We start from the raw sequence: 14,793 nt of genomic DNA on the forward strand, positions 1-14,793 counted from the left end.
TTTTAATTTCCAACACAAAACTGTCAAACAGTCCCAACATGCATAAACTCTCTCTGTGAAGGTCAGTGATTTGGCAAATGCTACAGGGAAGAAGAAAAAAAAAAAAAAAGAAAGAAAGAAATTTACATAGGATTAAAAAGAAAATACAAGGAAAAGGATTTTAGATCATACAATAACATTCACTATGGCAGCACAATATTATTTTACAAAACAAAGTTACGGAGTATGGGAGGTCATTCCTTGTAAAGACCACTTTAATCATACTACGGCCAAATGACACTTAGCTGCAATCAAGTAAAAAGAATAAAATGAATTTACTTAGAGTATGTCAAGTGTATCTGAATCTTTCTCATAATATATCAGTAGTATAACAGGAATTTTATTACAACTAACTTTGTTTCTGTTTCTTTGTTGTTGTTTTTTGCTTTGTTCTTATAATCATTAACAAATCTTCTGGCAATTTACTATTGAACCCTGGAATTTGTCCTGTTTAGACAAAGCTCTATTTTAAAATCCCAAATGACAAAGCCACAACAAGAGTTGTTGGAATTTCTATATTTGATAGCTATTACGTTATGCTCAGAAATTGACTGTGCATGATAAAAGAAACATGCTTTACTTATTTAGAAAAATGGAGAAGAAATAATCTGATTGCCATATATTTTTTTCAAGGATAGCAACTGAATACTACTGGAAGAGCAGCACTTGGGAAAACACACAAACTGCAGTTCTGCTTTTCTAGATTTGCCTTATGTAATATTCAAACTATACTGCAGCATAGTCTTAGGATCATAGAATATCCTGAGTTGGAATGGAACCAAAGGATCGAGTCCAGGTCCTGGCTTCACACAGCTCCACTCAAAATCGAAACTCTAATGTCTGAGAGTGTTGTCTAAACACTCTTTGACTCCAGCAGCCTAGGGTCATGACCTGAGCAGCCTATTCCATGCCCACCACTCTCTGGTGAAGAACATTTTTGTAATACCCAACCTGATCCTTTCTTGATGCAGCTCCATGGCAATCCAATAGAATTCTTAACCATTCATCTGGGAGTCTTTAAGTTCTCCCATTTCACTGTGAGGCTACTATATTAACTGCAGTGATACTATATTGTAAAATCCCTTTACTATATGAAGTCCCGAAGACACAGATGAATCTCTGTTGGATCTGAAAAAGGAACCAACCCAGCACCCCAGAGATCCTAATACCTCACCAAAGGATGAGTTTCCTGATTTCAGTAGTAACTTGTATCCTGTGATGGATTAACAAGATGAGGAGAATCTCTTGCACAGGTGACCCCTTTCAGAGCTGCCCTGAGCATATGAGGTTTGAGACTGTCTTTACCCCCTCGGCATACTAATCTCATTTAATCATTGCTGTAACTGAATTACCACCAGGGAGCTAACTTGGAAATGTGGCCCATTTTATTTTAACTGAAAAGCATTCATTATACAGTGCAAACAGTTCTTTGGTAAATTTACTGATTAAAATAAAAACAACAAAGACTTCGTTTAGGTAACATTAAAAAAGAAAATAAATACGTAAAATTTGCAACATATTACAGCAATATTCTCACAGTGGATACTGAGGAAATGGTCATCTCGGCATTGGCCATTGTTTCAGAAACATTAAAATCAATGCTGATTCTGCAGGAACAGCAATAAAAACTTCATTACTACAATCCATGACTGATTACACTTTAAACTGTGGATAAAAACCTGTGGTTTTTTTTTTCCTGAATAGTTTATCATTAGATGGATAGTGTAATATAACTCAATATTATACTTAAGCATTTCCAGAATTCCTAAATCCATTTTATATAGCATATGAATAAACAGTGAACAATGAAAAAAACCTCCCTCTTTATTCTGGAGGATAGAGAAAACAAACTATCAGATATATGGTACTATTTTATATTGTATAAATGGAAACTCTCTTTTCCTATAAGCAGAAACTTAGAGAAGATTTATTTAGTATAAAACTGGAATAAAAGAAAGTAACTAGTAATCAGCTGAATGTATTACTGATTTGTACAACTGTTTAGACAGATAAATTATATTTGGTTCAGCTCTGCAATCTTTCCTCTTGGAGGAATTCCTGCTATAGGTCAACGGGAGTTCCATCCAAGTTGAACTTACAGGATGAGACACGTGGTTTGGACTTTCAACAAAATACCAGAGTATCAAAAAAATACAAGAATGACAGCCTCTAGAAACCACATGATACTCAAACATGCTCGCCACACACAATTTCTATAAGTATTAAAATAGAAAATTACATAAATCAAAATACCATATATAAAATCAATTAAAATATTCTCAAAAAATATAAATTGCAGTTCCATGTGTACCCTCTACCACGCATCTTTAACACACCACTCACATGTACATATTGCTCTTACTATAGTTGAAATGAGTTTCTGTAGCAAGCTTCAAAGATACACCAAAGTTTGAGAGTGTGTCATGGTATCTGATTATCAAACTAGAAATTATTAATGCTAGTAATCAGAGAAGTTATGTGCCATAAATGTTATAGTGGAACCCATATTGATGTGTTAGGTTAATTATTACACAGGTATTTGATTTACCATGCAGTAATTGAGAATTGAGTTTGTTTGTATAATCTGAAATGTTAGAACAAAAATGTTTAATTTTGTGCAGTTTTTTTGATTCCCAAATGTCTAAATTTGAGCAACAAATTCAGAAGTCAGTGAAATGCATAACTAAAGAAGAATTCCATTCTAAAATTAATCAGTTAGAGAGAGAATCAAATCCGAATAAACAAACAAACAAACAAAAAACCAACCTGTAAAATGAGGTATGATAGTTGTACTTCACTGAATATAACTCCTGGTCAAAAATATGCAGTTTGTATTCTAAAAAGTATATGACTTTGAGATGCTAGCATAGACATATACTCTATAATGTTAAACATTTATTAAATGGGAAATAAAGTCCATTGGCAGACCATTTTAACATGAATAATAAAAATACTGAGGTAAAAATATATATGCCTTAGATGAAATTGGAAAAAAACCACAAAAAAAACAGCTTAAAAAAATCAAATACTTTGTCAGAAAAAGTAGTCAATCCACAATTAATCACGATGCTTGATTTTGATAGTTCATTTTTTCAACAAACAGTGCCACAATATAATCAGGAACAGATGTCTATTGACAATATGCACGAGTCAGTAGGTATCTTTGTATACAAAATGGCATGTGACATGGTTTCACATTCTCAAAACAGGGCCATGCGTTTAGGTGAACCGATCCAAGATCAAGAAAAGCATGCTTAAAAACTGGAGTGGATGGTCATGTTACAATGATTTAAAAGAAATGAAACAAACAAACAAACAAAGTTGCCAAGCAATTACATATGTTTTGACAAAAAAAATGATTATGTTCATGTTAAGATCGGACGCTACTCTGTCATGTATGTTTTTCTAAAATGAGGAACACTGTCAATTACACATGTAATATACATTCAATTGCTTTTTCTATCTTCCAATTACATTTATTCATATTTCCCTCATATTTCCTGACTAATTTTAGCTTTTTTTAGTTTGCAAATACCAATTAATTTTTCTCCTTGAATTAACAAGAGGATGCTGAAAGGCGCACTCTGGTTTTCTTAACTTCTTTGGTAGTCCATTCACAAAAGTGATTCATCAGCATTTCCATGCATAGATGTGTTGCAGAAACAGGTCCTCTACAGCACTGATGGATACCGTGAGTAACCTTTTGTTTTCCCATCATTTACAAGGTAATAACAAAGAGCTAAATTTCAAGTCAGTCTGGGACTGAAAACGGAGAGTAAACGGTCAACATTGCCAATCATAGATGGGAAAGAAAAGTGCTCATTTTAGAGTAAGTCTTAAGCCCAGTCATTTCAGATACCTAAATTGCCTGACAGTGTTCTTATTAAAGTAGCACCAGTTTGAATTTGTCTAACCTGAGAAGTTTAACACACAATTAAGTTTGACCTGTTTGCTAGTTTCCCTTTTGTTAATTTTGCATTGTGATTACCTTCATGGGCAGAAAATACAATGATACATTATGTTATACTGTTACAGCACCATTAGAATGTTGTAAATCTTGATTTCTTGCTGTCTTAAGCCTGTAGTTACCTGTTTTTGCCATCAGCAGGCATTGATATGATTTGAAGAGTATGCTCCCTAAAATCTATAAAAGAAGACTTATGGCTTCTTTTTATTAATACTTTCTTTGACACAGACTGGACAGCAATCCCCTTTAGCCTTCACAGGGGCTTCACAGTCAACTGGTGGGCATGACTCCACAAAACAGGTAATCTGACCAACCTGAATCAGGAAAGAAAAGAACAAAGCCAGACCATATTTAGCTACATTTTCCAGATGAGAAACATTGTTTTCACATTACCAAAAAAGTGTTCTCATTCATTCTCACTAAGATCTCAGTTGGTACAACTAACTTCATCCTGTTTATTTCATTACTGAAATTGATATCGAGAAGGCTCTTTCTATATTAACTTCCTTAATGCAGCAGTGTAACTTTTTTTTTTTTTTTTTAAAGGTTCAGGCATGAAACTGGGATGGTAAGTATCCACATATTTCTTTGAATCCATTTTTTTTTTTTTTAAAGATTAAGCCATGATAAGAGAAAATGAAAATTTAGCAGTAAACTATATGAGCTTTTGATTTTCAATTATTTTAATAGAATTTTTCATAAGGTCTCTCATTTTGCAGTTAATTATCAGGGCTAGGGAAATGGAAACAGAATCACATTTTGCACCAAATAATTGAAGATTCATTATAAAAAAAAAAAAGAATAAAAAATTAGAAACTGTTACCCAGTAATTACCAAGCATAAAACTGGAAATGCTGACTTAGAAGTGGAACCTAATATATTTTCTATCACCAAATGGATTTCCAGGTACTTACTTTGCATTCACACACAGTACATGGGTCCCTTTTCCAGGTTTCATTGCTGGAATATGATTTACCCTTTTCATCAGTGCAATCAGTCTTACTGAGGCGTGATTCAAGTTTTTTTATCTGAAAACATTTGAAAAATTAATAACTGAATAAAAGGAAAGTTTTTATATGCGTAAAGTATCCTCTCATGTCCATGCTATGGAGTTCATGATAAATACTTGTCTGGGTTTAATTCTGGCTACCTAGTTTTTAGAATGCTTAAAAAACTGGAAATATGCAGTGCATATTGACAGCCATTCAAAACATAAAAATCAAATAATAAATGATACATCTCTCCTACAGTTGGAATATTCATCTTACAAAGATAAGGAAACTATGTCTAACATACATGGAAAGATGAATACAGACCTTTCAGATTGTTTGAGTAAAGAAAGGTAAAAAAAGCCCAAACAAACCAAAACCTCAATTAAATATGTTAACTTGAATTTAGATTACTTTACCTTTTTTTTTTTTTTTTTCCTTAATTATTTTATATCACTAGTGTATCTTGCTGGATGTGTTTCTCTTGGGAACAGTAATTAGAAATGCATCATCTTTTGACAATGTTTCTATCCAAAAAAGATAGTAATGTAACAAACTCTTAGCTCAGACTACCACAGTATTTCACCACTGTCAAATCAGCAGCATTAGTGAGCACAATTATAATTATAATAAATTATACCAGTAAACATGGAACTAAACTACAGTGTAAATAAATATATGATGAAGATTTATAGATTACACAGAAAAGTTGTTCTAGAGGAATTTTCTAGGCAAAATCTTTCGTTTATTTTGGATTTATCTGTCCTACAAAGTAAATAATTTTGAAACTAAATTTCATTGTCTTTAAGTTTTTCTGAGTTATGTCACATTGTAAATGTTTTTACTACTTTTTACTTAGATTCTATATATTTTATACAGGAAAAAAGATTTTTTTAATTTTTTTTTTTTTTCCAGCTCCATATACAAATTTTTAGAGAAAGACTAATTGTAGATTGAAAGGTCAAGAAGATCCAATTTTAGAATATTTCAATATGATTTCAAAAGAACATAAAGAATAATAACACACCATGTGTTGTTTTTTGTTTGAGATACTATGTGGTGGTTTTCTGCTGCAGTGGATGTCTAAACATTAAAAACATAAGAGGAGTGGTGTTAGAAGAACATTATAAATTAAAACTGCAATTAGAAACTGTCCATTATAGGATCTTACCTGGCTTCTGAGGCTTGAAATTGTTTTTTGCATTTCCAAAACAAATTCTTTGAAGTCATTCACTATGGGCATGTTTGCATTTTCATCAGATGCTGAGGTGGCATTACGAAAATATTTACTCTGTTTCATGGAACTGCAAGAAATGAATGCCATGTCAGCACATTCATCTAGCTCTTTCGTTTAGATAGATGTTTTAGAACAGTTCTCAAAAATGTAGAACACCAAACCACAGGTGTGGATAGTTGGCTATATGAACCACAACAGTACACCACATCATCCGGTGCAGAGGACAGCCTCAGGTCAGGTGAGTTATGGATTACTGCTGTAATTAGTGACAGTGAATTCATTCCACTGAGAACAATAACATCTATATCTCAAGAAGGGCGAAGCAAAAAAGTTTTCACCAGTGGCAGTGTAAAGTATTACCTTAAACTGATTGGGAAAAAAATCAAGGAAACTCTTGAGCCTAAAGAGTCTAAAAGTCTAAAAAAACCAACAAGTCTAAAAAAAAGCCTTAAAAGCTGTACTTGAAAACACCTTCCACATTCAGATTCATAGCTTTTTCCTCTACAGACTCATCAGCAAACAATCCATTTAAAGAAATTTCTTTAAAAGTAAGAAGCTTCATGTTCAAATGAGAATAAATGCTTTTATATATAGAAATATTTTTCTGTCCAATTTAATTTACCTGTGAGGTCAGTGCTATTTATCATACACAATATCTGGAGTCTTTGTCTATTGCCCTTTCCAGCTGATATCCGATAAGAGTCGCACAACACTAAACTGTGTTTAATCAACTCCCTCTGCTGATGGGAAAATTGTACATAATTATCAAAGGAATTGTCTGTAATATGCAAGATATTGTTTGGCACAACTTAAAAAGTAAAATATTCAAAACTAGAAAAACACAAATTATTAAGTCACTTATTACATTAATATCTTTCAATCCATACAAGCCTGCCCTCCTTCTGTTACTATGTCTTCTCCAGAGCTAAGAACTTCACAGAAAATGAATAGGAAAAGTACTGTCTTCGGTATTAGGATTCACAGTTTATAATCTTTCTGTATAAATTAAAACAGTATTTATTGGCAAGTGTTCAAGCTACTTAGTTTCCCATACTTCTTAATCCAAGTTAAAGAAAAAGAACTCAAAACAATATAATATGCCAAAATTCAAGTAAACCAGCTGTTATTTTGTAAGTAAATATTTAATCTTCCCCACCTGCTTGTTATAGAAAAAAAAAAAAAAAAAAAAAGAAAATCTTTCCACCATTTAAATTAATTTAAATGTAATTTAAATAAAAAATGAGCATGAGAATTGATAAGAATGATGAAAGAAACTTGTTGTTCTGGCTCTATTTACACTCTAAACAAAGTACTGTAAATTTACTACATATACTGTTGCCCTAATTAGTGCTCGACTACTGCAGATCTTTGAGTTTCATCTCTGAAACAGTGAAACAGCTTATTAATGAGGACAAGATGCTTCTCAGATACGTGTTTATCTTTCCTTACTTTCCTTTCCTTGAGTGAGCAGACTGGAAAAATATGAACCAATGTTCTTTTAAATCAAGCAGATAATTTTATTTGCTGAAAGAACACACTACATGGAAACAGCAAAGGATGTTCAGTTGAGGAAGAGAGAGAGAGTGAAGTATTTTCAGTTATATTCTTTACAAAATATCACACACACACACATAAAAAAAAAACAAAAACAAAACAAAACAAAAACAAAACAAAACTAAAGCACTTTGACCAGGATTAATTTCCTTGCACTAATTCATAGATTCACTGGAAACTGCAGGGACACGTGAAGACTTTCTTACTGACCCCTTGAGACCTACTTCCTTGCTGAAGTATTTTGAGAAATATGGGGTCATAAACAACACTGCCCCTCTGTAAAACCTGTCCTCCTATGCTCTGCTATGAGGTACTGGAAGCAACCTCATCAACCTACCATCACCACACATTTTTATTGTGTTATCAGCACTCAGCTCCCTCCCATTTCTACAGGAGAACCTGGCAGCTGTCAGGAAGTAATTCAGTTTGGTTCCTGCAGGCACAGCAGGGCTGTGGGATTCCAAATCCCCCAAATTGCCCTTCATTACTGACTTATTTTCCTGAAAAGCACAGGAAGAACAGAAGTACTATACTGTGTTGCATACAAAGGGTCTTACACAAATTTAAGTGTGAAAAGAAGTGATTTACTGTCATGGCTATGCAGAAGTGTCAGAATAAAATACATCAGTGATAAACTGGAGAAAGCATAGACTGGAAAAAAAGGGTGGTGCGCTTACAAAGAAATCCTTCAGTTTCATTCTATTTTGAAAACAAATGCTTCTTGATAGGTCTTTAAGAGAAAAAATCTCACCTTACTGTTTTGGACATTTTCATTTTCTTCAAGGGCTTGTCCTCCTGAAAGCTGTAATCAAGAGAACGTCTTCCACGAAAGTGGTATGAAAATGCGTTAAACTGACCTCTAGTTCTACAGTCTGAAATAAGACAAGAAATTACACATTACAAACTACAATACATGCAGTTATAATATTAATGTGTTTTTACAGCATCTTCTGAATCATATATACTGGCCCTTGTGGAATCAGCTTGAATGCAGCTGTAAAACTCTGAGAGATACAATACTTAAGTCAGCTGAACACAGAGAATTTGATTATTCACAGACCAGTTTTTTGGGATTTTTTGTATGAAATAAATAAATAAATATTATTCCCCCCACAAATATATCGTTTTTGCTTTAAATAATCTTTTCATATCCCAAATTTGCACTCTTCCAGCTTTTAGCAGCTTTCTTGTTGGAATGAGGTAGTTACACATGAAGGAAACAGTAATAGAAATAGAAAAGCGACGTTTCCTCATCTATTCTAAGTTTGTTATTTTTGGCATTTGAAAGAGAATATTTAATTAAATCCTGGAGAACATTTGTGGACCCCTTACTGGTCAAACAGTCGTATGTTTGGGCATAGGGCTTTCTTAAGGGATTTGAAAGTATCACCAACCACTCAGACACTAAGACATTTCCTATGGTATAGTAGAAGTGTCAAGCCTGAGAACAATCATAATAATGTATTCTCATAAGATCCAGAGAGGATGACTTCACAGGATGAAGTATATATTTCCAAATTACATTATTCAGCCTTCCAAAAATTGTGAATATTTGGAAAGAGTCCCTCATAGAACAGAAAAAGAAAACAAAACAAAACTGGAACAGCACTTTGGAGAGAATTAGAAAATGAAGTTTTCTCATTTCTGTTTGCAGAAGTTTTAAAAACAAACAGCTGTCAAGAGTCAAGCTGCTGCACAAACCAAAAGCATGTTCAGATCTTAGAACTAGAGAGTCTGCTAAGAAACCAGAAGGGAAAGCTGGAAAAAAATGGAATCCATGGATTCATTATCACAGTTAAATCCGGTATTAGCAAAATGAACCATGACAGCAACTGAACAGGGGAAGAAGTCATTTTCCCTGGTGTTTCTCTTAACGTGCACCACAACAACTATATTCAAAAGGGTAGTACCATTTTTAGAAAATATTTGTTTTGAATTCTACAGTACCTTGAACATATACCTAAAGCATTAACACAAATTATTGCACAAGTTTCAAGTTAACAAGAGTCAAACACACAAAAAAATATTAAAAAAAAACAAAAACAAACATTCAGCTAAGCAACCTGAGAAACAAATGTATTGTTTTTACTATCTGTAAACTGAGGAAACAATGTACTGGTTGCTCTGCAATTATACAACAATAAGTATACTGGACTATTCTTATTTGCACTGGACTTTTACTTAAGAAAGTCTAGTATTATTTTTCCTGCTATAAAATAAAAAGGTTACCCACAGTTTAATATCAATTAAGACAGAGAAAAATAACTGACAAAAAACCCCACTCTCATTAATTCAAATAACTAATTTAATGAATAATGAATAATGAATATTTAATTTAATCTTAATAGATAATTCTATTATCTTATTCATTTTCAATTTGAACGCAGTACCTATAGATCATTCTCTAACAGCTTTCCACTTAATTTTCCTCCCTTATTCTTCCTTGCACCTTGTCCTCTTCTTGAGTAAATTTATTCCCTTTCTCCTATAATTACAGCAGCACCCAAGAACTGGATGATATCTACTGCCAACTTATTGTTCATTCTTCTTGTGTGTTCTGTTGTTTCTCACACAAACTTCTCATCGCTCACTCAGAAATTAAGCTCTTTCAGATGGGAACAGACTGTTGTGTCTGTAAGATGCTGGGCATGATGACATAGTTTATCACCCTTAGTTACTTCTGTATTTAGTATGGACAGAAATGAGGTCTCACAATGAAGGATGACTGGACAAAAATCTAGTTTCTGTCAGAGGAAACTTTTTCTTAAAGCAATCTTTTTGCTTAAAGTTTTCCTGCATCTCATGTTACTCTCTATTGAAAGCAATTTCAGAAAGGATGCTACTCTTCTCCTTTCTTTACTATCTCCTGAAGTCATCCTCTGTGCTACAGTTTTCTTCAGCATAATAGCATGATGGCCCATTGTGTTTTTTCAGTTCTACGTTGGTGCTTCAAATCAAAGCACCAAAACCCTGGGAAGGTTTTTATAACCTTAGACTGGCAAATATAAGAACCATATAAGTGGCAGCTTCAAGTACATAGATCTGACATTTCTGTAGTTTTTAAAGGTGCAAGTTTTTCAAAGCAACGACTTTACTCCCTAGTTCCAGTTTCAGGAATAATAGAGAAGATTAACAGTGCTGAGAGGTTCAGGACAGAATGCAGAATGCACCAGCTTTCAAAAAGCCCCAGCCAAGAGGTTTGTACATATACCTGTACATACACGTGTTCGTATACATCTGTATCTATATGCATAAAGAAGATGAATGAAAAATACCTTAAAAATACCAGCACATGAGAAAAATCAGCCTAAACTTCTGTGGTTTTTTCCACTCTACCTAAAATTTCCGCAAATCAGCTATATTTATTTGAATTCATTTTCTGTAAAAAAAAAAAAAAAGCTGAATGTTTAAAACCAACTGAATACTCTTTTTCTCTACAGATAACATTTTCTTCCAGAAACTGGTTATTGTCATATTGCAAATGTCAAGATAATTCATCAGCATCTGATAGCTATATAAATATCTTCAGAAAGTACCCTGTTTCCCACAAGGTTTTAAAATTGGACCTATAACATAAATTGAACAGGAAAAAGAAAAGTCATTTAGAAGTATTAAGCCATCTTAATTCTTAGCAAATCACATTTCAAGATCTGAGTCAGGGAGAATTAATCTGAAAATAGATTAAAAACAACTTGAAAGATTAAGGAAATGTGAAGAAAAAGGACAGGTAATGCAACTATTGCTTCTATTTCATTACACTTCAATTATCTGAGATTTAAAGTAGTGAATTACATTGTCGTTACTATAAGCATTTGTATTATGGTAAGAACACCCAGTCAGGCCAGTGGGACTAGTAAAAAGGATGGAGAAACTCTGAAAATGGCCAAAATGGAATTACATCAGGCTGGTGACTCTCCTGGCTCCCTTTTAGGGCCAGTTTTTTCCAATGTTATCATAAATGACTTGGATGTAGGACTAAGAGGAGTTTTGAGCAAGTTTGCTGGCAATACTAAGTTGGGCGGAGCTAGCTGTTGACTCCATTGAGGGTAGAGAGGCTAGAGAGATCTAGACTAATTAGAGAACTGGGCAATCACCAAACACATTAATTTTAACAAGAGCAAGTGCTAGACTCTGCACTTGGAAAGGGGAAACCCTGGCTATACATACAGACTGGTGGTTGAGGTGCTGGAGAGCAGCCCTGCTGAAAGAGATTTATGGGTCTTGGTTGACAGCAAGCAGAACATGAGTCAGTAGTGTGTTCAAGCAGACAGAAAAGACAATTGTGCCCTGGGGTGTGTCAGGCCCAGCAGTGCCAGCCAGGTGGCAGAAGGGTTTGTCCTGCTCTACACAGCACTGGTGTGGCCTCACCTTAAGTACCGTGTGCAGTTTTGGCCACCACAGTACAAAATGGACATAAAACAGTTAGAGAGTGTCCAGAAGACAGTTTTAAAGATAGTTAAGAGTCTACAGGGGAAATATATGAGGAGCTGCTGAAGTCCCTTGGTCTGTTCAGCCTAGAGAAGAGGAGGCTGAAGGGAGATCTCACATCTGTACTTCACTTTGAAGTTCACAGACAAATTATATTAAAGACAGAAGCTCCAGACATTGTTGGGAAAACAAATATCCAACTAAAGTAAAATTAATGACAGCCTTAAGACCTTCAACAGCATATTCTGTTTTTGTGAACTAAACAGCTTTTGGATGGCAAATGGGTAGATGAGGAAGAACTATTAGGTTCTTGAGGTGAAAGAAAAAAACAAAGCAAGGCAAATTCTCCCAAGCAGAAAAAAAAAAAAAAAAAAGAAAAAAAAAAAAGATTATTTAGAAAGTTATGAAAATTAAAAATATATATCTGAAGACTACAAATACCAAAGATCAATCAGAAAGAGCAGTTGGAGGCAGAAAATACAAGGACTAAATGAAAATTTGCAAACTAAGGACCCTTTGAACTGATATGCCCATTAGATTGGGAAGGTATGAGTGTCTGAGAAAGACAGTAAAAATCCACAATTGATGAAAGGCTCTGATTACCTCATTATGCACAGAATCACCAAGATACTTGCATTAGGATGTTTCTCTAGTTATGCTTATTTACAGTAAAAGGGCAGAGATGTAGACAAATTAAAACACTGACTGCAGCCTGAACAGAATCTCTTCCCTTACTGCCTGCAGTGGGACTTGAAGAGCTCCATGGGACTTAGCCCTGGGTGCTCTTAATGGGAGTTTAGGCTTAAATGCAATAAGCCTGAGCCTACTACTTTCTCCTAGTTTTTTAGTAGCTCTGGAAACTGATGGCATGAGCTCCCTCCTAGTAAAGATGCAGCAATGTCAGAAATTAATGCCTCCTGACTTTTAGTTTATGTATTAGAACTTCATGTTAATGGCCACAGGTAGAAAAAAATCAAGCATTCCTGGCTTGCATGAAATATTTTAAAACTATATTGATTCTCTCAATAAAATTTGTTAAATTTCAACGTAGAAATACCATTTGAATGCAGAAGGCAAATATTAATATGACACGATACAAGCAACAGCAAAATCTGTGTGAAGAGAAAACACAGCCAGGCATAAACTACATCATTTTGATACTCTGAAGATCTCTTACAAAACAATTTTTATTGTCATTGAAAAAATTACAGCCTCAGCCCAAGACTAATGTTCAGATTTTGAAATATGTAAAATCTTGCACAGCATTTAGTGCCTAGGTCTGTATTATTTGTTCTTTTAATTGAAAAAGTTAGGCATAATAAGAAGAGCATAATAGTATATGAAGCTAGAATCACAGAATTATCAAGGTTGGAAAAGACCTAGAAGATCATCCAGTCCAACCATCACCAATACTTCCCTGTTAAGTCATATCCCTCAACACAAAATCCAAACGTTTCTTGAACGCTCCCATGGTCGGTGACTCCACCACCTCCCTGGGCAGTGCATTCCAGTGTCTGAATACCCTTTCCGAGAAGGAAATAAAATAGAATAAAAACAGAATAATAGAATAAAAAGCCAGACAAGTTCTAATTTGGGAATCAAGTACAATAATTAAACAGACAAAGTCTTTGTGAAAGCAATGCTTAGAGCAATTCCTGAATCAAAGAGATTAATGTGGCTGATACAGACATAGCAGAGGACATAATTCCTAGTAAGGTCTTGAAATACAGGATGTGGGTCTATCCTACTGAAAAACCATGCATTCAGATGAAATACGCGTCTTAACCCTTCTAATGAATCCAGTTAGATTTAATCCAAATTATTATTAGAGTGTTTTCCTGAATTAATCCAAAACAAATGGTATTTGATTCAGTAGATAAGTCTGCTGTTAACTGACAACCAGTTAAGAAAAACTGCCTTCATAAATCAGGTTGTACTTATGAGAATGACTTCTTGTCTTGTCTGAATCATTTATAACTGGGCTATTGCTTGACATAAAACATGATTAAAGATATTTTTTGTTTTGAAAAATTAAAAAATTGAGCATAACTTTTGAAGAAATAGAAAACATTTCCGCTTTACATATTTGGAGTAATACTATGCTTCCTTCTGCTTGCAAGGAGTCTTTTTATTCTCCATGTAACTCATTTCATAAAGCGTTACCACATTCAGAATAATATGCTCATCTTCGAGAAAAGAGTTTTATCATTTTTGTGTTTATATTCAGACTATATTCAATGCTAATCACGAAAACTATACTGAGTGCTTTCAAAGTAAAAAAATAATAATAATATTTTTTTTTGTACTTGAGAACTTGAAAAAAAAACACCAACACTGCTTCTTCAGGAAATCTGAATCTTCTTTGCTAAAACAAAGAGCTGCAATAATTCTGCATAACTTCCCTCTGTCTCCAATGGTAAAAGAAAGATAGAAAGTGAAGGAAATAAAAAAAAGCTTTGTGTACTTCAGTGGAACACGGTTTTTTTCCCACTACTGAAAACCAGTAATTCTGTTGTATGGTTCATTAACTGAAATCTAGAGTCAATCTGCTATTGTAATTAGAAAAGGTAATAATGCTT

At 33.9% G+C, this 14,793-nt stretch overlaps 1 protein-coding gene across 2 annotated transcripts in view; it reads right to left on the reverse strand.

Annotated features, from left to right (window-relative positions):
* Nucleotides 1-1,402: 1,402 nt before the first annotated feature.
* The window catches only part of PXDN (peroxidasin), a 73,347-nt gene continuing 59,956 nt past the window's right edge, over nucleotides 1,403-14,793 (reverse strand). For both annotated transcript variants that reach the window (XM_015859355.3, XM_085542152.1), the window contains 4 exons: nucleotides 8,538-8,658; nucleotides 6,167-6,299; nucleotides 4,921-5,034; nucleotides 1,403-4,320 (listed from right to left, as the gene is read on the reverse strand). In XM_015859355.3, the coding sequence (XP_015714841.2) occupies nucleotides 4,198-4,320; nucleotides 4,921-5,034; nucleotides 6,167-6,299; nucleotides 8,538-8,658 (491 nt within the window). In that variant the 3' untranslated portion in view covers nucleotides 1,403-4,197. The remainder of the gene's footprint in view (nucleotides 4,321-4,920; nucleotides 5,035-6,166; nucleotides 6,300-8,537; nucleotides 8,659-14,793) is intronic.

Source organism: Coturnix japonica, chromosome 3, assembly GCF_054131305.1.
Source record: "Coturnix japonica strain WE chromosome 3, WE-NBRP24, whole genome shotgun sequence".
NCBI classification, from domain to species: Eukaryota; Metazoa; Chordata; class Aves; order Galliformes; family Phasianidae; genus Coturnix; species Coturnix japonica.